Source organism: Trichosurus vulpecula, chromosome 1, assembly GCF_011100635.1.
Source record: "Trichosurus vulpecula isolate mTriVul1 chromosome 1, mTriVul1.pri, whole genome shotgun sequence".
Classification (NCBI taxonomy): domain Eukaryota; kingdom Metazoa; phylum Chordata; class Mammalia; order Diprotodontia; family Phalangeridae; genus Trichosurus; species Trichosurus vulpecula.
In genome coordinates, this window is record NC_050573.1 from 183,343,776 (window position 1) to 183,369,431 (window position 25,656).

General features: G+C 36.9%; 1 protein-coding gene across 1 annotated transcript in view; it reads right to left on the reverse strand.

Annotated features, from left to right (window-relative positions):
- DTNBP1 (dystrobrevin binding protein 1) overlaps positions 1-25,656 on the reverse strand; it is a 199,663-nt gene that overhangs the window by 85,903 nt on the left and 88,104 nt on the right. Inside the window, exons 6-7 of the mRNA XM_036742061.1 lie at positions 21,019-21,151; positions 4,120-4,142 (exon numbers count right to left, since the gene is read on the reverse strand). Coding sequence (XP_036597956.1) covers positions 4,120-4,142; positions 21,019-21,151 — 156 coding nt within the window. The remainder of the gene's footprint in view (positions 1-4,119; positions 4,143-21,018; positions 21,152-25,656) is intronic.

The window sequence follows — 25,656 nt, forward strand, 5'->3', positions numbered from 1 at the left end:
AGAAAGGAGTGGGAAAATTATATCATATATTATATTATATAACTTGGATGTTTAAATTGAAGAATATACAAACCTTGAGGAAGGGAGGAGGGAAAGTAGGCAGCCCTTGAATCCGTTTCATTTGAACTAGTTAAAGGAAGAAAGAATACATACACACAGTTAGGGGCAGAAATATTTCCCCCTCAAGAGAGAAAGAAGGGAGAGGGGAAAATAAGGAAGAGTACATTAGAAGAGGGATGAGTCCTAAGCAAAACAAAATCTAATGAAGAATGGTAAATCTCAAAGATGGATTTAAAAGGAAAGAAAGGACGAACTGCAAGTAGGCTCTGGGAAAGGGAAGAGAGGCAGGGGAGCAGAAGCAGACTGTATCAAACCTAGAGCACTGGTGTTGAGCATACTCTTCCCCTCTCACTAAGTCAAATCAAATGGGCTATAAAGAGGAGACTAAAAATTGAAATTAATATAATGACCAATTATAATTTCAGACAACCCACGATAAAAAATATTACCTACCTCCTCAGAGGTGATGATCTCATGGTGAAGAATGATACACACACACACACACAGATGGCCCTTGCAGTAATTTTTTCAACTGTACATACTGGTTACAAAGGTTTTGTCTTTTTCTTAGGGGGTAGGGAAGAGGGTGGGTGGGGGTAGATGAGGGCAGGTGAATGGCTAAGTAGTGTGAGGGAGAGAAGGTCAAATTCTAAAAAATCAAGGTTTTTTTTTTTCTTTAAAGAGGGTGTAGGTTGAATGCAGTTAAGAATAAAAGGCAAACTGTTAATTGGTAGGGGGTGGCAAATCATTGCAGCAACTTTCTGTTAAAGGTCTCATTTCCAAGATATATAAGTAACTAATCCAAAGGTATGAGAATAAGAGCTATTCTCCAATTGCTAAATGGTCAAAGGATACGAACAGGCGTTTTCTAAGGAAGAGATCAAGCTATCAAAAACCACATGAAAAAATACTCCAGACCAGTAGTGGAGAAATGAAAATTAAAGCAACTCTGAGGTTCCACTTTATACCCATAAGATTAGCAAAGCTGACAAAAAAGGAAGATGACAATTACTGAAGATGCTGTGGGAAAACAGGTACATTAACGCAATACTGATAGAACTGTGAATTAGTTCTGTCATTCTACAATGGCACAGTGGATAGAGTGCCAGTTCTGAAGACAGGAAGACTCATCTTCCTGAATTCAAATCTGGCCTCAGATACTTACTAGCTGGGTGACCCTGGGCAAGTAACTTAACTCTGCGTGAGTTTCCTCATCTGTAAAATGAGCTGGAGAAGGAAATGGCAAACCTTGCCAGTGCCTTTGCCAAGAAAACCCCAAGTGGGTCATGGAGAGCCAGACATGACTGAAAAACAACTCAACAACAACAACCCCAAAGTTACTAAATTATACACATCTTTTGGCCCAACAACACCACTATTAGGCACATACCTCCAAAGAGATCAAAGAGAAGAAAAGGACCCACATGTACAAAAATATTCATAGCTGCTCTTTTTGTAGTGGCAAGGAACTAGAAAACTAAGTGCCCATTAAATGGAAAACAGCTGAACAAGTTGGGGTATATGAATGTAATGGAACATCACTGCACCGTAAGAAATAAGGAAAGGGATAATTTCAGAGAAATTTGGGAATACATATATGCACTGATAAAGAACAGATCAGCACATCTTAGGAGAACAATTTATACATTCATGCATATTACGTATAATGTATAACAACCTAAACAACAGAAAGACAACTTTGAAAGATTTATGATCTCTGATCACTGCAATGACAAACCACAATTCTCTACAAGACCAGTGATGAAGAGTGCTATCTCCTAACAGAGAAGTGCAGAATAGGGCATGGATTTTTACACGGACAAAGTAGGAATTTATTTTGACTATGAATATTTTTACAAGATTTTCCCCTGAAGATAGGGAAGGAAATTAAAAGCTTCTTCATTGAAAAAATACTTTTTTAAAAAAAATCTGCACATTTGCCCTTCTCCAGTTGTGTGGCACGTCTACTGTTCTCCACAATCTTTCTATAAGCCAGGAATCACACCTGTTGTTTTGTCCCCAATATCTTGGGATATAGTTCACCTAGGCCTGGTGAACTAAATTCACTGAAAGCAATCAGATGCTCTCTTATTCCTTCTCACTTATCTTAGGTTTTAACTTCGCATTAACTATTCTTGTTCTATCATTCCAAAAATCAATCTTTTTCAAAAGACAGAACAAGCAAAATGAAGTGATTTTGTCTTCTGTATCTGTTATCATCATCCCATTCACTCTAAGAGTTGGCTTTATTCCTTTTCAAATTTTATTTTCTTCATTCCGCTAACCAAAACAAAAAACAAAAACATAACAACAACAACTTTTGTGGCATCCCTTAGCATTCTTTATAAGCTCAGTTTCTTCTGGGATTTAGTACTGACATAATTCCTATAATTACCATGTTACTTTTAAAAATTAGTCTTTGTAGGTAATGGAAAGATGTATTTTTTAAACCAGAGTTCTTCATAAAGCCACATCAATCATTTTATTAATTTGCAACTCAATGATAGGGTGTCTTATTTTTTTTTTTTACACAAAAGCTACTTTAAATAAACCCCATTACAAAATACAATCCTGGGGAGGGCAGGGCATGAGTTCAGATGATCAAATATTAGCCGAAAGGAAATATCCTCCCTGCACCAGCGCTAATGGCCAGATGATTACAAGTGAAGGGCTAATACCCTGAACTGAACATGATCATAAGCAGTTGCAGCCTTGTCTGGCTTACTGATTCATTTGAGCCATTTACCAGGAAAGAATTTTGTGGGGTCCTTGACTGCTGGTGATACTAGGATCTGATGAATTGATCTCTGCTTTTTCTCCTGTCCCCCAATTGGTCCAGCTCTGCTGAGAAGACTAGCATTACTTACTCTGATGAATTTACTGTTTTTTTATTTGCTGCATGTGCTTTTATAATCGGTTTAGTATCCAGATAAAAAGCTGATTTTAATATAAAAAAATGAAAGAGAAAAGGAGGGAAGGAAAAAAGGAAGAAAGGGAGGAAGGAAGGAAGGAAATCTTTTAATTATCGGTATGGTACTAACACTGAGTAGAGTATTTTACATGGGCTTTGTTGCTTCTACATTTTGATTTTATTTACATTATTGCATCTTTTAGAAAATGAATTTTATTTTTTCAATTAAAACATATTTCCTCTTTCTTTTACCTCCCTTCCCCCTCAATTAAAAAAAGAAAAAAACAGAACTTGTCACCAATATGCACAGTCAGGAAAAACAAATTTCTGTGTCAGCTATGTCCAAAAATACATCTCATTCTGTATCATGAGTCCATTACCTCTCTGTCAGAAAGTGGGAAGTAAAAAGCAGATTCTACTTTTTGTAAATGTTGTAGACTACTAACCTAAGGTAATGTGAATTCTTTAAAATTTATAACAACTGGCAATCCAGGAAGACAGCCTTGGCCCCAGCCACAGACACTCTATGAACCTCAGTTTCCTCATCTAAAAGAGGAAAGGGTGAAATCGATGATCTGTGCAGCCCTTTTAAGATCTTTTACACTGAATATCCTAGGAGATTACTGGCCTTAGAGCAAGAGGTCAACTTATATTTTCTTGGTCTTGCCTATAATACTCATTAGCAGAAACTATTATTTGGTACATGCTGGGTGTCTGAATACTATTAGTACCACAGCCACTGATGTTTAAATTTAATTTATAAAATCATTACTAATGTAAATTTAACATATTTAAAGAAACACATTTTATCATGCTTGGGCAGTGAGGTGGTGTAGTGGATAGAGATCCAGGTCTGGAGTCAGGAAGATCTGAGTTCAAATCCACCTTCAGACACTTTCTAGCTATGTGACCCTGAGCAAGTCACTTAACCTCTGTTTTTCTCAGTTTTCTCAACTGTAAAATGGTGACAGCAACTACTTTTCAGGGCTATTGTGAAGATCAAACGAGATAATATTTGTAAAGCACTTGGCATAGTGCCTGACATATAATAGGTACTATGTAAATGCTTATTTCCTCTTTCCTTCCCCTCCCAGGAAAAAATCAATTAAAACACAACTACTTTAAGTTTAGAATTAAGCACAAATTACCTTTGAAGGCTTCAAGTTCCTTCCTGTTTAAAGATAAAAACAAAACAATAAACTGTAAATAATCTATTCAGAATTTTAAATTCTAATTAAAATTTTAAACAAGATTATTTTATAAAAACCCTTAATGTATTTTAACTTATTTCCTTTTCATGTACTTCCCTAAAATTAAAACACATTATGCTAAATTATACTAAAGTTGCTATAATATTTTTTTCAGTTAAATCATAAACAATGACAGGCCTATGTCACAATCTAAATGGTGCCAGCATTAGCACAAAACATTACAATATGTATTCTGGAACCAGTTGAGTAAACTCATGTAAATGCTCTTTTGGGCAGATTAACACAATTTTCCCTCAACCGTGACAAATTAAATATGAATTATATAAATTCTTCAATTAAGAAGAATCAAGAATGAAACACTAACATTTTCCTTTCAAAACTGTAAATGTTTGTGATAGTAGTTTAACTGAGTTCTCTAACTGAATCCTACTCTGAACTAAGTCAAGCCTCTGGGAATGCAACTGATTTGTTACTTTGTCAATGTCAATTAGGAATGCTGGAATATAGTTTCCTAAGGAAGCAGACAGCTGGAGGAAATAGATGAGCAAACAAAATGAAACATTATGGGCTGCTTTGTCAAAAGCAAGAGATATTTATAGGATCTCTCTGTTTCTCAGACCAATAACATATAACAATTTAATTCAATTTATTTATTTATTTATAGTATTCTGAGAAGGGGTAGGTGTTTATGTCTAACTCCTAGCTTTATTCAAAATCTGCTAGTGTTTAAAGTTCTTAAAATATTTAATATATAAAACTAATTACAAAACCTTCCATGATCCTAAATGAATGATTTCAATTAACAGCTAGTAATAAGAAGAGACAAGTTGCCAAAAAACCGAAACAGATAATGTTCTAGCATTAGCTAGTCTGAAGATACTGGAATCAGGTCATCATTTCCCCAAACCCTCATATTTCTGATAATCCCTATATTTAAATATCTAAGAAAAAGTACAAAAACTAATACCAACAGGCAAAAAAGAAATTTTTTTTGCTATTCAGCAGACAACAAAATATACCATTTTAGAGAAGTTAAGCAGATATATATTAAACATGTTTAAAACCTACTTCGTATTCCATTAACATAATAAATGCTGAAATACCCAACATAAATATGCTCCCTAAACCAGAAATAAGGACACTGTGGAAACACCTTGAAAAGATTTCCTTCTTGTGTCATTATGATCCTAAAATTGGCAAACCCCTAACCCTTCTGCTCAAAAAGAGAAGGAAATATCAGTAGAGTTTATGGTACCCTTTATTTCTCTTACTACAGGATAACAATTGTTAGCTATCTTAAACTTTGTTTTTGTTAAAATGTGTTATGTCCAATATAGTTTGATGGAATATATTCTTCTAAAAAACTAAGGCTCACAATTAGGGATAATAGTGACCATCCTTAACTTTCTACTTCTGATAACAGAGAAGCTCTTAGAGGCAGTGGTGGAATGGGAAAATCTCCTTTTAAGTAAAATTGGTTTTGCCAGGATTTAAGAGTAACAGAATTGACTAAGTAGGATATGAAATCATGTTATAGAAATGGAAACCACAGACTTTAGAATTTTAAAAGTGGAAGAGGTCTTATGCTAGGATATTAAAAACTATCAGAGAAGTGAGATATAGCAGTCTAACTGTATATTTCACTGGAAGTACCTAGATTGGGAGAAAAAAGAGACTAGAAGAATAAATTTTCAGAAATGGAAAGGCCTTCTAGGGTTATCTCATCCAACCTATACCTGAACAGAAGTCCTCTTTATGTTTCTGACAAATTATAATGATCGACCTAATGATCGAACTTCTAATGATAAGAGAATCAGAGAACTCACTCCTGAGAGGACCCATTCTGCTTCTGGTCAACTCTATTTTAGGACACATTTCTTTTCAATCAAGCCGAAATGTACCTCTCTACAACTTCCACCTATCATTCTTAGTTGCTCTCTAGGGCCAAGTAGAACAAGAATGGTCATTCTTTTATGTGATAGGTCTTCTAGTACTTAAAGAAATGTATCCTGTCTTTGCCCCACCCCTAAAGGATCTCCAGACTAGATATCACCAGGACTTTCAACATATCTTTGTATGGTGTTATTTCTAGTTTTTTTTTTAAATTTCCTTGGAATGTCTTTATCTGAACATACTCTGATTTATCAATGTCCTTTCCAAAATATGGAATCCAGAATTGAACACATATTTCCAATGTGGCCTGACCACGCAGTACAGAAGGAAACACTATGAAGATGAAAATCTCATTAATTTCCTTGGACTTCCCTGTCATGCTGTTGACTCATTAAGTTTATAGTCCCCTAAACACCCAGAAATACTAAAGCTCTGAATGAATTAAAGCAGTGATGAAAGCTAAGGAACAACAAAACAGGGCATTTTTTAAAGCTATGTTGGCGGCAAGAAGAGAATCAAATAAGAGACAGAGCCATCTCTTGGGGTGGATGGGATGATGATAACAGATGACAGATGACAGAACTACTAACTTTTTTTCTCTACCAAGGAGAGAGGCAGAACAAAAGTGGTTAATGTAAGTGAATCTGGAGAGAGGTAGAGACCATCCAGCTGCTTTCAATAAATACCTGTCACCAGTCCCAAGTAAACTACACCCTAAGTTACTGATTTATTTAATTCTTTACAATTTGAAAAATACTTTACATATATTATCTCATTTGATTCTCACAACAACCCAGTGAAGTAGGTTATTCCTATTTTACAGATGACTGATTGAGTGACTTGTCCAGAGTCAACAAGGGAGTAAGTTGCTGAGGACTAGAACTCAAGTTTTCCTGACTCCAAGTTGAGCACTCTATCCACCATTTCACCTAGTTCTTCCAAGTTGGTGCCAAAGAACCAGAGAAGGGAAAATGCTCAGATTTACAAAAAAGGGATATGGGAGCTATCTATGAGCTACAGGCTGAGGAGTTTCACTTCTATTGCTCACAAAATTCAAGATGACTTTATTAAGGGCTGGGTTGTGAGTATTTAGGCAAGGAAGCAGGAATCACTAAATGTGTGGCTTCATCAAAAACAGTTGATGCCACCCTAACCTCATTTCTTTTCCTGATGCAGAAGCTCAAGGGAATACAACAGACCAGGGGTTCTCTATGTGAGGTTCATGGAGTCTTTAAGGGTCTGCTGATAGAATTCAAAGGGTCTGTGAACTTGAATGGGGAAAAAAATTACATCTTTATTGCAATATGGCTGGCTTCCTTTATAATCTTATTTTATGCATTTAAAAATATTATTCTGAGAAGGGATCTATAGGTTTCACCAGACTACCAAACAGATCCATGATAAAAAAATGATCAAGAACTCCTGCCATGAACACTAATTTCTGTAAAGCATTTTGTAAAGTTTCTTTAGTAAGAAGCTGGAGAAATGTAGATAGTTCATTTAGGTAGAATAAGAACTAGATGAATGGCTGAACCCAAAGGACAGTCATTAATGGGTTAATGTTGCCTTGGAAGGAAGTTTCTATGGAAGACCCCAAGGATTTGTCTTTGTTCTGGGTTTTTAATCCATGACTTGGATAAAGGCAGATGGCATGAGACCAGGAGGGATAGCTAACACACTGGATGACAGTCAGGATTCAGACAAATCTCCACAGGGTTAAATGATAGATTTTCCCATCAGGAGAAGTTTAATTACGGCTAAGTATAAAAACCAACACTTAGGTTCAAAAGATTAACTTCACAAGTAGAAGGTTTGGGGGCCATGAATATATAAGTTTATATGTAAAAATGGGAGAGTTTTAGTGAACTGCACATTTGATATGAGTGAATAATAAGATAGAGCAACCTAAAAGAGTAAGGTGGTCTTTGGCTACATTGAGAGGCATGGTGTCCAGAATGAGGGAGGCGATGATCCCATTGAGGGGGATGGAGATTACGCTGCTAAGAATTATTTGATGGAATTGAGAATTTTTAGAAGAGGAGAAAAGAAAATTTAGGCAGGTAACAAGTATTTGCATGGTTGTCCTGTAAAATAAGATTAGAGTTCTGCTTTGCTTCAGTAGACAATGGGCAGAACTAGAAGCAATAGATAGAAGGTGCAGAAAGGAAGATTTGGGTGCAATTTTAATAAAGTCCATCTTTCTAACAATAAGAGTTGTCGGAATAAAAAGAGCCTTTCTGGGAGCTAATTGGTTCCTTCTGATGAGACGTTTTCAATAGGAAGCTGGATACCCACTTTTTGTAGCTTGTAACAAGGATTCTTGGTCAGATATAGAAAGGTCTAAGTGCCCTCTCAGGTCCTTTCAAACAGATTCTATTATTCACTGAAATTTCATCTCGTTAGATTTGGCTCACCAGTCTAACCTACTAAGATCTTTTTAGAACATGATTCTGACATCTCATCTGCCTGTTTCTTTGGTCCACTGACACAATTCATGTGCCCACTGAGGCGCCTCTATCTACATTCCCCGCAAAGGGAAATGCCAGTATTTTATTTTAACAGATGAATCCAAACTCCATTTCCAATTTTGCTTATTCACATTTTCCATATTCCTTTCTCTATTTACCAGCGCTGTTCATCTAGTAACACTGATAAGAATGACAGTCCGGAAAAGTGTAAAAGGAGTGTTATAATTTATTATTTTTAAGAGAAATTAAAATCTCACTGGCACATAGCACAATTTCTTTCAGACCAGCCTTATTTCTCTCAGACTCTTAGTGTGAGGGTCATTGCTAATTTGCATGACTATACAAACATACATGGTTTTTGTCCCTAAAGAACTTTAGTAAAAATAATTAAAAATACTCTGCCTCAAATTCGTATGCGAGTGTATATGCAGTTTTGAGGGCACTGGAATCAATTATGATTCAGTTGTATAACTCAGTTGTAACCACTTACTCTCATTTCTACCTTGTATACATTTTCTGTATAATAAAACTTAAAAGGATTCACTAGTGGTGTTGCAAAGAACTTGCCATACTTGATTAGAAAGTACATATTTCCCTAGTCCTTATAAACACACCCAGCTTTCGATTTTTCAGGATAATTTACAGAATTTGCAGATTATTCAAGCCCTTGCTCATCTTTTTTTTGCCCTGCTCCACAATTCCATGGTTTTATTATACCCACCAGGAGACTGTAGAAGGACTTGAACGCATGAAAATCAAATGAATTCAAAATTATTCTTTGTTTTTATGTCTTTTGAAGGCGTGATGAGGAAGAAGGTGGCTATTATTAGTTCCTTTCTTACCCATCAGCTTGACATTCTTGGCCTCCACAGGATCTTCATCTAGGTCCTGCCCCTCTAATGCCACGCCAAGTGTCCTAGTCTAGGACTCTTGTCCTGGGCCCTCTCCTCTTTCCTATGATTTCTCTTTTGGTGATTTCATCAGCTCCCATGGGCTCAACAGACTGCAAAATCTACATATTCAGCCCTAACTTTTCTCCTGGACTCTACTCACATATCATCAACTACTTGCCTACTAACCAAGAGGGAAAGCATCATAAAATGAATGAGACACAGGACTTACAGTCAGGAAATTCTGGGTTCAAATCCCATCTCAGATACTTACTAGTAGTGTGACCCTGGACAAGTCATTCAACCTCTCTGTGCCTCAATTTCCTCATCTGGCAAGTGAGGGGATTGGACATGATGATCTATAAGGTCCTTTCTAGCTCTAAATCAATGATCCTGTGAAAATTACTCAAATGTCCTACAGGAACCTCACACCTCTGTCAAGGCTACCACTATTTTTCCATTCACCCAGAATCCCAACTTCTGAGTCATCCTTAACTCTTCATTCTCTCTTACCCCTTACAGATCCAAATGACTGCCAAATCAATTCCTCCTCCTTAACTCACAAGACAACCATCTGAGATAGTCCTCGTCCCTCCTACTGCTCTCCAAGACTATTATATAGTTGACTCTTAATTGGTCTCCCTGTATCTAGTTCAGGGGTGGGGACCCTGCAGCCTTGAAGCCACATGTTGCCTTCTAGGTCCTTGGGTGCAATCTTTTTATTAAGGGGAGTTCTTCAAAGTCTAAGTTCAGCCAAAGGACTGCACCTGAGGCCCTAGAGGGACACAGGTTCCCAATCCATGCCCCGCACAGCCTCCAAATGGCTATCCCTGAAGCGGATCTGATTGTTATTTTCCACTCTAAGAAATGAACTGGCCAAAGTGTGAAAGTCTTTGAAATGCTAAACATAGGCCTTTGTATCTAATTTAAAGGCAATGAAGAGTCAGGGCAGGGACTGGTATTTGCTTTTCTTTGTATCTCCAGTGTTGAGCACAGAGCCAGAAACACAGTAGGGGCTTACTGACTTGGTTATTTCTCCTCCACCCCAGAGGAGTGGTTGCTTTTAGGTTAAGTTCAAACTCCTTCATTTAGCACTTAGTCATTCACAATTTGGCTCCGAATGATCTTTCCAGGCATATTACAAATTACTTCCCTTCACACATTTAATCTGTGTTCCAGCCACCTTGGCTTACTTGCTTGTACAGTCTTCATACATAATATTTCATCACCCATTTCTGTTCCTTTGTCCCTATGCCCAGAATGCTTCCCCTTCCAAATGCTACATACGAAAACAAATCTTCATATTGTTGCACTAAAATTTCTGAAGTGGCCAAAACATTAGAGGTCATCCAATCCAGCCTTCTAGCCAAAACATCAACCAGCATCTCCTTGAATTTTTCTAGTGATGGGACATACCATCTACTTCATGAGACAGTTCAATTTACTTTGGGTCAGCTCTAATTAATTTCAACTGGACAAGCATTTACTAAGTGCATAATAGGAGACTGAATCTATGCAAGGTGATGGAAATATAATGATAAAAATGAAACAATCCCTGCTTTCAAGAAGCTGACATCTTAACTGCAGGGAAAAAACACATCCACAAAGTAGATAGAATTTTTTGAAGTTCAGGAGTGGAGAACTAACAACTGAAGGGTTCAGCAAAGACATCTTGTAGAAGTGGCACTTAGGCTGCACCTTGATGTGGGGAAGGGTTCCCAGGACGAAAAGGTAAAGAAGGGAGAACATTTGACATTGGGGTGGGGGTGGGAGGAGCAGGCTGAGGGAGGGTGCAGAGATGGGTGATGGAATATGTTACATACAGGGACCAGCCAGTGGGTCAATTAGGCTGGAATATAATGGGAACGAGAGGGAATAAAGTTCTTTTTCATAATGAAGCAAAACATACCTCCATTTAACTTCTACTCACTTCCAGGTGCTGTATAACCAGTATGCAGACTTTCTCTTTACATTATCCTTATGTTACTTACATGCATGTTTGATTTCATTCATGTGGGCACTCCACACAATGGTACAGATCACAACCGATCCATACCTGCCCACCCTAGCCAGGCACCATGCTAAATACTTAACAAATATTATCTCGTTTGACCCTCACACAACCCTATGATGTAGGTGTTATTATAATCCCAATTTCACAGTTGAGGAAACTGAAGCAAACAGAGGTTAAGTAACTTGACTAGGGTCCTACACCTAGTGTCTAAAGCTGGATTTGAACTCAAGTCTTTCTAACTTCCGGCCCAACACTCATTGTTTCTTATAGCCAGCCAACTAATATTCCATTATATTCATGTACCACAATTTGTTTAGTCATTCTCCAATAGATAGGAATTTCCTTTATTTTGCATTCTTAGCTAATATTAAAAGTCCTGTTATAAAAATTTTGATATATATGGAGCTTTTCTTTTAATCAATGATTGCCCTTGCATCGGAATTTCTGTGTCAAAGTATACAGATATTTTAGCCACTTTATCTGTGTAATTCCAAATAACTTTCTAGAATAGTAGTAATAATTCATAGATCCATTAATATGTTCATGAGCTTGTCTTTCCACTAATAAATGTATTCATTTATTTATTCATTGGCATTGGCTGCCAAGTGGAAAACCCAATCCCCAGTTCTACTCCTAGCTGTCTCATCTTTATCACCTCACACCCTGCCCCTCCTATATCCTGTTCTGCCTTCATCTTCCTTTCAGTCCTTTCGAAATAACAGACTTCTCTTCATCTTAGACCTCTCTTCCCCTCTTATATTCTCACAGAAATATGGCTCCCGCCAGATAGACTACATCTCTCATTGGGTTACATAAAGTCTTAATGGGTCCATGAACTTGTTTGTTTTTTTTTTAAATTTTGATGATTGTATTTCAAAATAATTGGTTTCTTTTGCAATCCTAAATATTTTGTGCATTTAAAAACATTATTCTGAGAAAGAGTCCACGGGTTTCACCAGATTGCCAAAGATGTCCATGACACAGAAAAAGTAAAGAACCCCCGGGCTAGAAGGAGTAGTAAGCACACTCCTTGCTACGAAAAACCATACTGTCAGTTCCAAACTTTCTCTCTGATGCCAGTATTTAGCAACATCTACTTTGACATTCACTCTTTTCATCTATATTGCCTTATCTAGACTTGGTTTCAGTCATTCTTCAGTCATGTCTGACTCTTTGTGACTCCACTTGGTTCCTGTCCCCATTCAGAAACCATACTTTCATCCCTCAGAGCCAGCATCCAGAGAAGCAACTTCTGTGGAGAAGGGTCAAACCACCACCAGCAGCTGCCAGCTACCTGCCACAAACAGGGCAGGCAAACCAGTCTAGCTGAAGCAGCAAGGCCACCAGATGGAGAGACAGGAGGCAGCAGGTGCTAGGCAAATCAAATTACCACTACCACCTTCACCTCAGACCCTAACGTAGACAGCCTCGAACCCAAGGGTGAGAACAGGAAGGCTTCCAACCCACTATCTTTAGCCATCCTGTTTCAGATGTAGCCTGACAACTGTTCCTGCAGGTGATACAGTCACAACTACTGAATATCCAAGAAAGAAAATTCTTGCCACCAAAGTTCTTGGCACTATCAAATGCTTCAACATTAGAAACTGGTATGATTTTATAAATGGAAATGAAATTAAAGATTCATTAACAATGTTTGGCATTAACATTCCATTTATCAATGGAAATGAAATTAAAGAAGATGCATTAACATTTGTTTGGCATAAGATCTTCTCGAATGACTTGCTGCTGAAACTTTCTAAATGTGTTGTATCCCCCATTACCATTAGAATATGAGCTCCTCGAGAGTAGGGACTGTCTTATTTTTTTCATTGGTAATCTCCAGGGCTTAACATGGTGCTCTACACATATTAAGCACTTGATAAATGCTTTTTTCATTCAGTCAGTTGTTCGTTTTCAAGAACATAGTTTACTGTGCCCAGTTTTTCCACAGCTATTTCTACACTGATTATTCCCACCTTTTGCCATCTTTGCCAATTGGCTGGGTAAGGTGAAACCTCAGAGTTGGGTTGATGGGTATTCCTATTATTATTATTATTTGTGATTTGTATTCATTAATTGATTGTTATTAGTAATTAATTTGCAAGTCTTCTTTTGAAAGTTATTCATAGTCTATTGGGCAATGGTTTTTAGTTTACATATTTGTTAGTTAGCTAAATATCTTGAATATCAAACTTTCAGCAAAAATATGTGAATCAAAGATTTTTTCCCCAGTCAGCTCCTTAATCTTCTTATCCTAGTTAGATTAATTTTGTCCATGCACACATTATTTAATTTCAGGTAACTGAAATTTTTTTATAATCATCTCTACTTTTTGTTTTGCTAAGAATAAACTCCTGGCATATAGCTGTAAAAGGTACCTGATCTGGCTCATTTCTAATTTTTTCATGGTATGATCTTTAATATTTAAATGATGTATCCGTTGAGTTTACTGTGACAAAATGAATTTCAGAAATTATTATTTTAAAAGATTTCTAAGATTCAGTTGCCAGCCAATATTCACGCCAAAAAAGCCTCCCAAAACCTTATCTTAGACTTTTTAATTATAAATATAGGTCTCAAATTCTGATCAAGAGAGTCTGGTAGAAAATATCTGCACCCCGCCCCCCCCCCCCAAGTCCCAAATAACCATTAAGTTCTATTAGCTCAAACAGTGATGAATCCTGTCTCACTGTATTTACACTGAATCAGTGCTGGGTTGACAGGAGGCAGCAACTGGAATTTATGATCAGAATAAATCAATGAAAAGCGTTCATAAGCTTTTCCTGCCTGTAGCTAACCAAATATCAAACCCAGTGGAAGATGGTTAAGAATTATAACTCATTTATTAATCTATTTATAATTAAGTAAACCAACTAATTTTTTTTCCTTCTTATGAAATAGGGATGGGATACTACTAGCTTCCTTTTTTCTAAAGCAATATTGATTCCAAAGGGAAAACATCTAAAAATGACCGTTATATCTAGAAGTGAAAGTTGTCTTTTGATTAAATTGCCTATTTAGAGATGATCTGAGCATAACAGAATTATTGGTAGGGGTGTATATGTCCGTGTGTGTGCTTGTGTGTGTGTGTACAGGATAGCCTTTGTTTTACCCCACAGAAAAGGCAAAGGACTCACGTTAGGGCATATGCAATAAACCTACCCCCACTGCAGGTGTTTTAAATAAACACTAAAAATACAGGTTATACTCTACAGCTCTGTAAGGAATATTTTATTATGTTCAAATTGTATTTTTGAAAACACAGAAAAAGAAAAAAAGCCTGACTCCTTTGAGAAACATTGTATCACCAAGAAGGAAAGTTGTTTATTTTTAAGTCAAAGAAGCTATAAATTTGAGTTAAAAAAGGACTTTAATCTATGTTGCTGTCTAGAGGAAGAAATACATGATGTTATACATACTTATAGGTATACTTATACTCCTGAAAGAAAAAAAAAAGAGTTCGCAGTCTTACTTTTATATAGCATTCAAAAGTTTGAAAAATGCTTTACATACATCATCCTATTGGATCCTTACAACAACCTTATGCAGTAGGTGCTACTTCACATAGCAAGTAAGTGTCTGAGACAGAATCTGAACAAGCAAACGACAGCAGGTGCTTAAAGCACAGATAATAAGTCGGAAGGAGAAGGTTCTCTGAGACACAAAGGGACTTTGGAAGTAGAAGAATAAAGTCCTATCCAATTATTCTAAATAAGCAGTCAAGTAAGGGCTTCAGTTGCCTAAAGTAAGAGAAATGGCAAAGCTTCACATTACTTAGAAGTCTTAAAGCAGCTTCATGAAGTAAAAAAGAGCTTAAATGACTTATGATCTCCAGACAAGATTCAGAATGTGATCTATTCTGCCTAGGGAAAAAAACACCCAAGTTGGATTAAGTAAAGCAGTGTAGGCTAATGATAATAATCACTCTTACTTATACTTTATAGTTCAAAAAGTGTTTTCCTTGCAACAGCCTTGTGAGGCAGATAGTAGATAGAATTTTATTACCATTTTAGAGAGGAGAAAACTGAACCTCAGGGAGGTTATGTGATTATGTCTATGCTGGGACTCAGGTATTCTTACTCAAGGCCAGCACTCTTTGCAGTATACTTTGCTGAAAGAATATACTCAAATTTACTTTACTGTTTAGATGTCTTCAAATTTTTTTGATTTATATTCTCTCTCCTAATTTATATATCCCTTGCACTGTTTAGTCAAATAATTTATGTGAATGTTTTCAAGAACTATTTTTATGGCAAATGCAATTATTATAGAAGTGGGTATTTCATCTTATCCTTATTCCTTCTGTTATCCAGCCCTTGAGACTACATCTATCAGAATCACAGAATTTTAAAGAAGGAACATTACAAAAACAATTCACATTTATATAGTGTTTTAAGATTTGTAAAATGTTTTTCTACAATTAAGTGGTAGAGTGGATAGAGCAATAGATTTGGAGTTCAAATGGACCTGGGTTCAAATTACTTCTTATTACCTTACTAATCTCCATGTATCTTGGTTTCCTCATTTGTAAAATGAGAAAGTTGGATTGGATCAAGAGTTCTTAACTTTGTTTTGCCCTAGCCCCTTTTTGGCAGTCTGGTGAAGCCTATGTACTCCATCTCATGATACCTTTAAATACATAAAATAAAACACACAGTATTACAAAGGAAATGAATTATATTGAAATAAAGATGTAGATTTTCTCCAACTAAATTCATCCCCAGGTCCTTGGATCCCAGGTTAAGAATCCCTGATTAGAGGTTCTCTGAGGCCTTTTCTAGCTGTTATCCTGTGAATCTCATGAGAAAGACAATAAAAATATTATTATTCTAATTTTAAAGTAACATTGAGACCCAGAGAGATACCCAAGATCACAGTGCTAATAAGCTGCAAAACTGGGACTCCTGACTCCCAGATTCTCTTTTCACTATACCTCACTAACCTGTCCATGACTGAGGTCTAGTTATTTGTGAGGGGAACAATGGCCCCATTCTTATTTCTAGATGGCCAGCTATAAACATTATAGAGTTAATTCCATGTTTACATATTTTGCTGTTTATTTACACACAGTTTAAGACCAAGAAAACTACCTTAGGACACTCAGTAGGCTTCCAGCCATTTCTTCCCAACAGCAGTTGGGGCTGATATAATGCAAACTGGTTTTAATATGAACCTTAAAATAGCAGAAATACCACCCTCCGAGAAGGCAGTCAGTTGGTCAGTCAGCCAGTCAAAAAAGATCTATCAAGTGCCTATTATGTGCCAGGCACTACACTAAGAATTGGGAACATAAATGTAGCTCTGGTAGAAACATCATGTAGATTGTGTGTGGGAAGATTGCTGGTTAATTTCATTCATCTATATTATTCTCATTAACATTTTTTAAAATATTAACTTCAACACAGCAGAACAGGCAGGAAATATGTTGGGATGCTTCATCCAATTCCTGCTAATGTTTTATTCTAAGAGTAAATTCTTCAACTTGACTATGTAAGTCGACTACTGCTACTTTCAGAAATCTTTGAAAAGACTTGTCACACTATGTAAGATGTTCAAAGAACATTTGGCTGGTATAGAAAACTTCTAAATTATTTTGTGTACATATTGTCACACAAAAAGAACTTCTGCTATTTTGAGTAAAATTTGTTTTCAATTAGTTATGGTAGCATCTATTAGAGAGATATGAGTCATAAAAAAGCTGTATATCCAGCTTCTGTAATATGTAGAATTTTGGGTTTTCCTCACTAGTTAGTGAGATAGTTCTGCTACAGAAAAATTCCTGAAGCTTCAATAGCTTCTATTTTCTTGCCGGGCAAATGGTTCAAAGTAAAGTATTATCATCTGTTACTCAAAATAATTACTGTGGGTTTTTTCCCTGTTAAATGACACTCCTTTCACTGTATTTAAGTGGGGTGTGGGGCAGTGGGAATTGATTGCAAAAGGATGACAGGCCCTTTAATTGTAGATATATTGAGATCCAAAGCACATTAAATCTATTCCAAAAGTTCCTTGATCTCCTCCTTCATGACCTTGCTCCATCAGTAATCTCCTTCTCCCCTTTTCTCCCCACCACATGTCTCTTTAATACCTCTCTTCTCTTATTTCTCTCATAGTAAAAATATGTTTATGTGTCCCCATCCTAAATAAACAAGCCTTTCTTTATCCTGCTATCCACTCCCTCAAGCTAGTTTTTTCTCTCTTCTCCCTTTAATTGCCAAACTTCTACAATTTCTATACTTGTTTCTTAACTTCCACACGATTTACCAGCCTCAACTACTGAAAACATGGTTTCCATCCCCTGCCATTCCACTGAAAACCTTGCTTCTAGCTTCACAAATAGCTCTCTTATTACCAAATCCAACAGCCTTGGTGGGGTGATAAAGTGGAAAAAGTTCTGGATTAGTAGCCTTAGTTACATCATTCCCCTATTCTAAAACTATAACTTCCTTAAAACCCTGGAGTCTTATTTAACTCTTCATTCTTCATCACACCACTTCCCATATAAGTTGCTAAGTTCTTTCAATTTTACTACCACAACATCCCTTGCATTTACCCTCTTTTTACCACTCATATGGCTGCAACCCTAGTTCAGACCCTCATCACCTCTTATCTGAATTATTACAAGTCTTTCTTTTTTAAAAATAAGTTTTATTGATGTATTCTGTTTTTACGTCATCACGGTTTTCAGCAGTATTCTTCTCTCTTTCCCTCCCAGAGAAGTATCCCATAACAAATAGTATTTTTTAAAAAATCAGCACAATTGATTAATGCATTGAAAACTTCTGAAAATATACATGATGTATAATATCTGTGGGCCTCCCACTTCCACGAAAGGATGGATTGGTGGTGTTTTATCATTTCTCCTCCTTCAAGCTATACCTTTATAATTCTGCAACATTCACTTTTGCTTTTCTGTGTGTGTGAGGCTGTTTTTATTTACACTGTAGTCATGTATATTGTTTTCTTGGTTCTGTTTACTTCATTCTACATCAGATCTACATGTAGATCTTTCCATGCTTCTCTGTATTCATCACATTCATCATTCTTACAGTACGGTAATATTACATTACATTCATGTATCACAATTTGTTTAACCATTCCCCACTGATGGGCATCTACTTTGTTTCTAATTCTTTGCTAACACAAAAAGTGCTTCCATAAATATTATGGTGAATACAGAGACTTTTTTCCTATCATGGCTCTTTGGGATATAAACTTAGTAATAGAATCTCTGGATCAAAGTGTATGAAAAGTTCCAACTTGCTGTCCAGTAAGGCTGTATTACTTCACAGCTCCATGAACAATGCATCCCTATTTCTAGCCTCCTACCACCTAACACTGACTCTTGCCGTCTTTTGTCATTTTGGCTGATATTCAAGATGAAATCACAGGACTGTTTGGAATTCCTCTTATGGATTCAAAACATTTCTTCACGTGGTTGTGAACATTTTGCAACTCTTCTTTTGAGAATTCTTTGTTTATACCTTTTGACCGCTTTTCTACTGTGGGATGGTTATAGGTCTTATACATATTTGTTCATTGTTTATATATCTAAGATGCCAAATCCTATTTTGTTTTTAATGACATGAGTTCATGAGTGGAGTTGCTTGTTTGGTGTCAATTTTTGTTCTATTGAAACTGGGAACAATTTGTGTTAGGCTAGGGTAAGTGCTGCCTTTCCTCCTGGTCATGTATCCATTTAGAATGTATTGTGGAACATGGTGTAAGGTGCTGGTCTAAGTCTAATTTCTGCCAGCCTTTCTAGTTTTCACAAGTTTTTTTTTTTTTCAAATAGGAGTTCTTTTCCTAAATAATTTATGTCTTCTTCATTAAATACTGGGCTACTGGGATCTGCTGCTTCTGATCCTACTTTTTCTAGTCAGTTCCTTTGATCTACTATTCTACTTTTTTTTAAACAAATAACAGATGACTGCTGCTTTATAATGTATTTTGAGATCTAAAAGTGGTATTTCCCCTTCATCCCTAATTATTTTCATCACATCCCTTGAAATTTTACAGTTTTTGCTTTTTCAAATGAATTTTATTATTTTATGAAGTTCTATAAAAGTATCTCATTGCTGTTTTGAGTGGTACAGCATTAAAAGTGTAAATTAACTTAGGTAGTATTATTTTATTGGCCTAGTCCAGCCATGAGATTGAATATTCCTCCAGCTATTTAAGTTATTCTTTATTTCTTTAAAGAGTTTTTGTCACTGAATCTATACAATTTTTTTCTTTGCTTTGGTAGATTGATCCCAAGATATGTTATGCATTTTGTAATAATTTAGGATGGCATTTTCCTTTCTATTGGATTTTTCTCCTGTTTAATCATATTGACTAAAGGTTTATCAATTTTATTAGTCTTTTCAAAGGAATAGTTTTTATTTTTATCATTCCTATGGAAATTTTTGGCTTCCAGTTTATCTATTCCTCCACTAATTTTGAACATATCTTCTCTTGTGTTGATTTTAGGTTTGGTTATTTGTTGGTTTTCTATTTTTTAAAATGCACATTTGGTTTCTTAATCTTTCTTTTTTCTATTTTGTTAATGTTACGTTTATAGGGATATGGTTTCCCCCTCTCAATCCAGTTTAGTTTCTGGGGTTTTTTTGTTTTGTTTTAGAACTGAACTTCAGAGATAGTATTAGTTACAAAAGTTAGGAATATCAAATGTGAGGTATAGGGTAGGGTTTCATGATTTTATTCTCTAAGGGACTAATTTGGGAGTCAAAGGAAGTTTCCTAGAATATCAATGGATTCTAGAAAGGTACTTTGCTAAAAACATCTCCTCTCCCCCAATCACCCAGCCTCCAAATTGTGTTAACTGTTTGTGTCAGAGCAATACCTAGATAATATGACCTTAATAAAAAGAAATTTGGAGCAGGAGAAGAAGAGACAATAAGAAGGACTTTTAGGAGAGGAACATTGGACTGATAAAGGTACCAGGAAGTTCCTGGAAACCTGAGGGGGAACAAGGGTAAGGAAGGAGCAAGGTGGGACCAAGGAAGCACTCTGCCTCTACTTTGCTCATGCACCTAATGTGTCACTGCAAATCATTTTTGTACTCTCTCAGGTTACCAGAAGCTAAGTTAGAATAATGGGTCTGATATAAAGCTTCAGTTGGTTCAACCCAGCCAAGTTAGTTCACTGTCCTCCAAACTAGCACTTTGAGTGAAGCCCAATGTCTTTCCACACAGGCCCTGCTCCTCACTCCTGGGAGAAATAAGAAAGGAAAAAAAGAAGGAAAAGAGAAAGAAAGAGATATATGCCACTAATTCACTAGGGAAAAATTAGATCAGATATCTCTTCTTACATTAACACTGCCTCTTGGTTTCTCCCTCCCTCTTGTTAGGGTCCTAGTGAGCTCCTCTCCTTGTTGAGATGTACACAGCACATCCAATACAAATGTCAAGGCTTTCTATACAAAAAAATACCACTAGAGATTTGGGGAAAGTCCACATACTAAATAGATAAATAAAGGTTATAAGTAAGTTTTATTCATCTTTGAGTCTTACTACACCCAAATTATTTTTAATCAGCTTAGTCAATAGTATAAATTTCACAAGCTTACCTTTTATTTTTCTTGTAATTTTCCAGTTGTTGTATCTGTAGATGTTTGTATCTCTCTAATTCATACTGCCCACATAAGTCCTCCAAATGCAGTAAGTGGTTTTCTACCTCCTCAAAATTAGCTTCTAACTGAACTGATAAAATAAAGATGAGAAAAAGGATTAAAAAATTACCAAAATGACAAGACTTGAACAAAAAACCCAATATTTTCTATAAATTCAACTTTAAAAATTATTCTTATTGCTTTGCACATTTATATTATTTCTCACCAAATTATCAGACTCACTAATATCACTGACCATCACAAAATAAACTCCAAACTGTTTTTTCCAAACATTATCCAACATAGTCAAGGAACAGAGTGTACTGATAGTTAAAGGTAATATATAGGAAATTACAGACACACTGATTAAATTGTTAAATTGATTAAATTTATATTGTAAAATTAAATACAGTAGAATATAGTTAACACAAATGATATTTAGTATTATTTAAGTTTTCTTTGATGACCTGAAAGCACATCAGGACCTTGCAGTACCTCAAAGATATTATATAGCGAATACCAGTTATCATTGTACCACAGAGGTAGCCAAAGAATGTTAGAGGTCAATTAGAGACCATCTGAACCTGAAGAAACAGAATGGATCACTTAAAACACAATCTAATCTTCCTATTTTACACATAAGACAAGAGCTGTTCATAAGGGGTAAGGTCACAAAGTGAGTTAACAGCAAAGGTAAACTGGAATTTAGTTTGGAGAATACCACTCACAATATTCATAATAACCTTGCCACTTTATTTTAAGAACATACCATTGTTATCTAAAGGACATAGGGAATTACAGTAAAACTGCACGGAAAAAAGAAGTCTAGAAAAATCTGCTTTGGGCTTCAGAAATGCTATGAGGGCAATATAACCATGGCAAAACAAATGCCCATTTAATTCATTGGTACAATTAATATTGAAAAACAGAAAGCTATTCCACAGGAGCCAAATCTCAGGCTAATACTTGCAGGAAAATGTCATGTTCAAATAACCACTGTTTAAAACCCCCTCTTGAATTATTAGACAGTGAGTAGAAACCAAGAAAATCTTGTTAGTAAGAATATGATTTCATTTTCTCTTTTGACATTCATGTAATTGACCACTTCCACAAAAATTCTATTCAACAAATACTTAGTAAGCACCTACTATTTACAAGGCACTATGCTAGGAGCTGGAGCTCTAAAGATGAAAATGAAATGACTCCTTCCCTCAAGAACCTTACATTCTTCTGGGGGACAGTACACATACAGAATAATCTGAGAAAGGAAAGATTATTGACGACTGTGGGGATCAAGAGGTGGCAGGATTCTGAAATGCAGAGCTGAAGGAGTGCAGTTAATGCAAAAGTAGCTTGAGGGTTCTTTCCAGATGTGTGTCCCTTATCTATTGTAGGGTGGGGAACCTGTGCCCTCTAGGTCCTTGTGTGTGGCCTTTTGACTGCATCCAAGTTTTAAAGAACAAATCCTTTTATTGAGGAGATTTGTTCTGTGAAGTTTGGATTCGGTCAAAGAGTCGCACTTGAGGACCTAAAGGGTCACACGTGGCCTCAAAGCCACAGGTTTCTCACCCTTGCCCCAGGACACTCTCTTCTCTTCCTAAGTACCTGGCTGACAATCATCACCATCATCATCATCTTCTTCTTCTTTTTATAATTTATTTATTTTTAGTTTTCAACATTCACGTCTATAATTTTTAAATTTTCTCCACCTCTCTCCCCTCTCCCCTCCCCAAGATGGCGTGCAATCCAATATAGGCTCTACATATACATTCTTATTAAACATATTTTCACATTAGTCATTTTATATAGAAGAATTAGAACGAATGGGAGGAACCACGAGAAAGAAAAAACAAAACAAAAAAAGAGAGCAAATAGTTATAGCAGTAAGGCAAAATTCATGACCTTGGAGAGGGTCATGGACATGCCTGAGTGGTTCGGAATCCCAAAGTATAAGTAACTCTCTAGGTAGAAGGCAGAGGAAGTAGAACATTTATTTAGACTCCAGAGAATCAGATCCAAGGACCAACGCCCCCAATTTGATACTGTAGCAATAATATTCCAAAACCAATAAGCCCACTTCACTGTAGTAACAAGGAAATTATAACAAAATATTATAGCAAGGAACCAAGCCATATGGTAGCTTCCCCTCGATGGTAGGGCCTTCCTATAAAAAGTTCACTCACCAATCCTAACTCTCTGCTCTCAGCACTCTCTCCTGCAGCTCTGCCCCACTGTGAGTTTCTTGATCTCCACAACTCTCTCTTGTTCAGCACTCTCCTCTCTGCAGCTCTGTACTCTCTCTCAATGTACTCTGTACTCTCTCTGCTTCTGAATCCTGCCACTCTTGGCTCTGCTGCTCCCAGTTCTGGGCTCTCTTTTTATACAGTCCTAGCTGTCATCTGATTGTCTAGAACTCAGCACGTATACCATTGGCTCAGGTTTTAGCAATTCCCTTTAGGGCCCTGAGGGCTTCACACCCACACTGGCTTAGCACCTAGTAGTAGGGGCTTTAGACCTACTTACAAAGATATAATCAGGCCTTCCCACCTAGGCCCACCTGAGCCCTACTGAATGGGTGGGGAAGATCTTTGATGAGATTAATCCTAAAATAGCATGCTTTGATCTGCATTCAGACTCCATATTTCTTTCTGTGGATGTGGATGGCATTTTCCATCTTGAGTCTTTTGAAGCTGTTTTAGGTCCTTGCATTGCTGAGAAGATCTAAGTCTATCAAAGTCAGTCATCGTACACTGTGGCTGTTACTGTGTACAATGTTCCCCTGCTTCTGCTCACTTCACTCAGCATCAGCTCATACATGTCTTTCCAGGTTTTTCTGAGATCTACCTGCTCACTGTTTCTTATAGTACAATAATAGTATTCCATTACATTCATATACCACAACTTGACAATCTTCTTTTCATCACATTTTACACTCTCATCCAAGGGGCTTCTCCCTCAAATACCCCAACTTACCAGTTTCTCAATTTACTCGTTTACCACAGCCTATTCTTCCACTCCACCTCAGCTACACACAAAGCTTTTGATCTTGCCATTGCCCACAAGCATTCCACTTCCATGTTCATGAACTGATATTCCTTTACTATATTATTTCAGCTTTCCCTATGTCTTATGATTCCTAACCTTGTTCTTTATTCTTTATGTGACCTCCAATGCCTCCATCCCCCAGGACGTCATCTCCAAACTGGCTACGTTCTCCTCTCTCTAACTTGATTCTTTGGTGTACCACCAGTTCAACATGACATTGTCCTGTACCCACAAATCCCTGACTCTTTTGTCCAATCACTGATCATGTACTACCCAACCTCATCCGAGGATTACTCTCACTATTTGTATTCTTTGCTCCTATATGTTCCTGAATGTAGTTGGAGAAAGCCACAAAACCATGCTGAGAAAGTACATTACACGTGTACGTTCTGTATTCTCAGTTGGGCACTTCAGTGCAGCAGGACAATCCTTTTATACGTCCCAAACCAATGTGCTATTCCATTTACCACAGTGGCTCTTCCTAACTTTGTTGTCCCTTGTCAAGGCTTCTAAGGATCTTTCTCTGTCACCTTCTCATCAGGCTTAGAACCCTGCCTCAAGACCTCACAGAAAAAACTGAAGCAATTTGGCAAGACTTCTTTTTTCTCCTTTATTCCTTATCTCACATCACTCAGATGCCTTTCCCCCGCTCCCACCCACCTCACACAAAGAGGTGGCCCTTCTCCTGGCCAAGGCATGCACCGTGATCCCCTTCCATCCCCTTTCCAACAGCAGATTGCCACCTCGTTTATTCCCATGCTCTCACTAATATTCAATCTCTCCCTCTGCCTGCTTCCTTGTTGCCTACAAACATACCCTTGCTTTACTCATCTTTAAAAAAATCATCTCTGATCCTACCATTCTCACTACCTATCATTTAATATCTCTCCTCCCCATCACGGTGGCTAAATTCATTGAGAAAGTCATTCTACAATCAGTGCCCCTTTATCCTCTCCCCTACTCTTCTAAACCTTCCCTAATCTGGCTTGTGACCCTATCATTCACCTGAAACTGCTCTCTCCAAAGTGACTGATCCAATGATCTAACTTGACAAATCTAATGCTCTTTTCTCAGTCTTCAGGATTCCTCAGTCTCTTTTACTGGATCTTCAGACAGGTCATGCCCACTAACCACAACTGTCCCCCCAAGGCTTTATCCTGTACCCTCTTCTCTTGTCCCTCCACACTATCTTCCTTGGTGCTTTCCTCAGCTCCAGTGGGCTTAATTATCATCTCTATGCAGATGATTCCCAAGTCTATTCAGGCCTATCTCCATCCTAAGCTCTAGTCTTATATCACCAACTGCCATTTATCTCAAACTCAACATGTCTAAAATGAAACTTATAATCTTTTCCCTCAAATCCTCTGCTCTTCCAAACTTCCCTTATTGTGGAGGGCCAATAACTTAGATTTTTAACAGATATACATTGAAGACAGAAGCAACATCAGATAACATCGTAAATATAAGAGTATGACCAGTCCTATAAAAGTTGCATCAGGAATGTTAAAGTTTAGAATGAGCTGAGACTGTCCAGGGAAGGTCAAGGAAAAC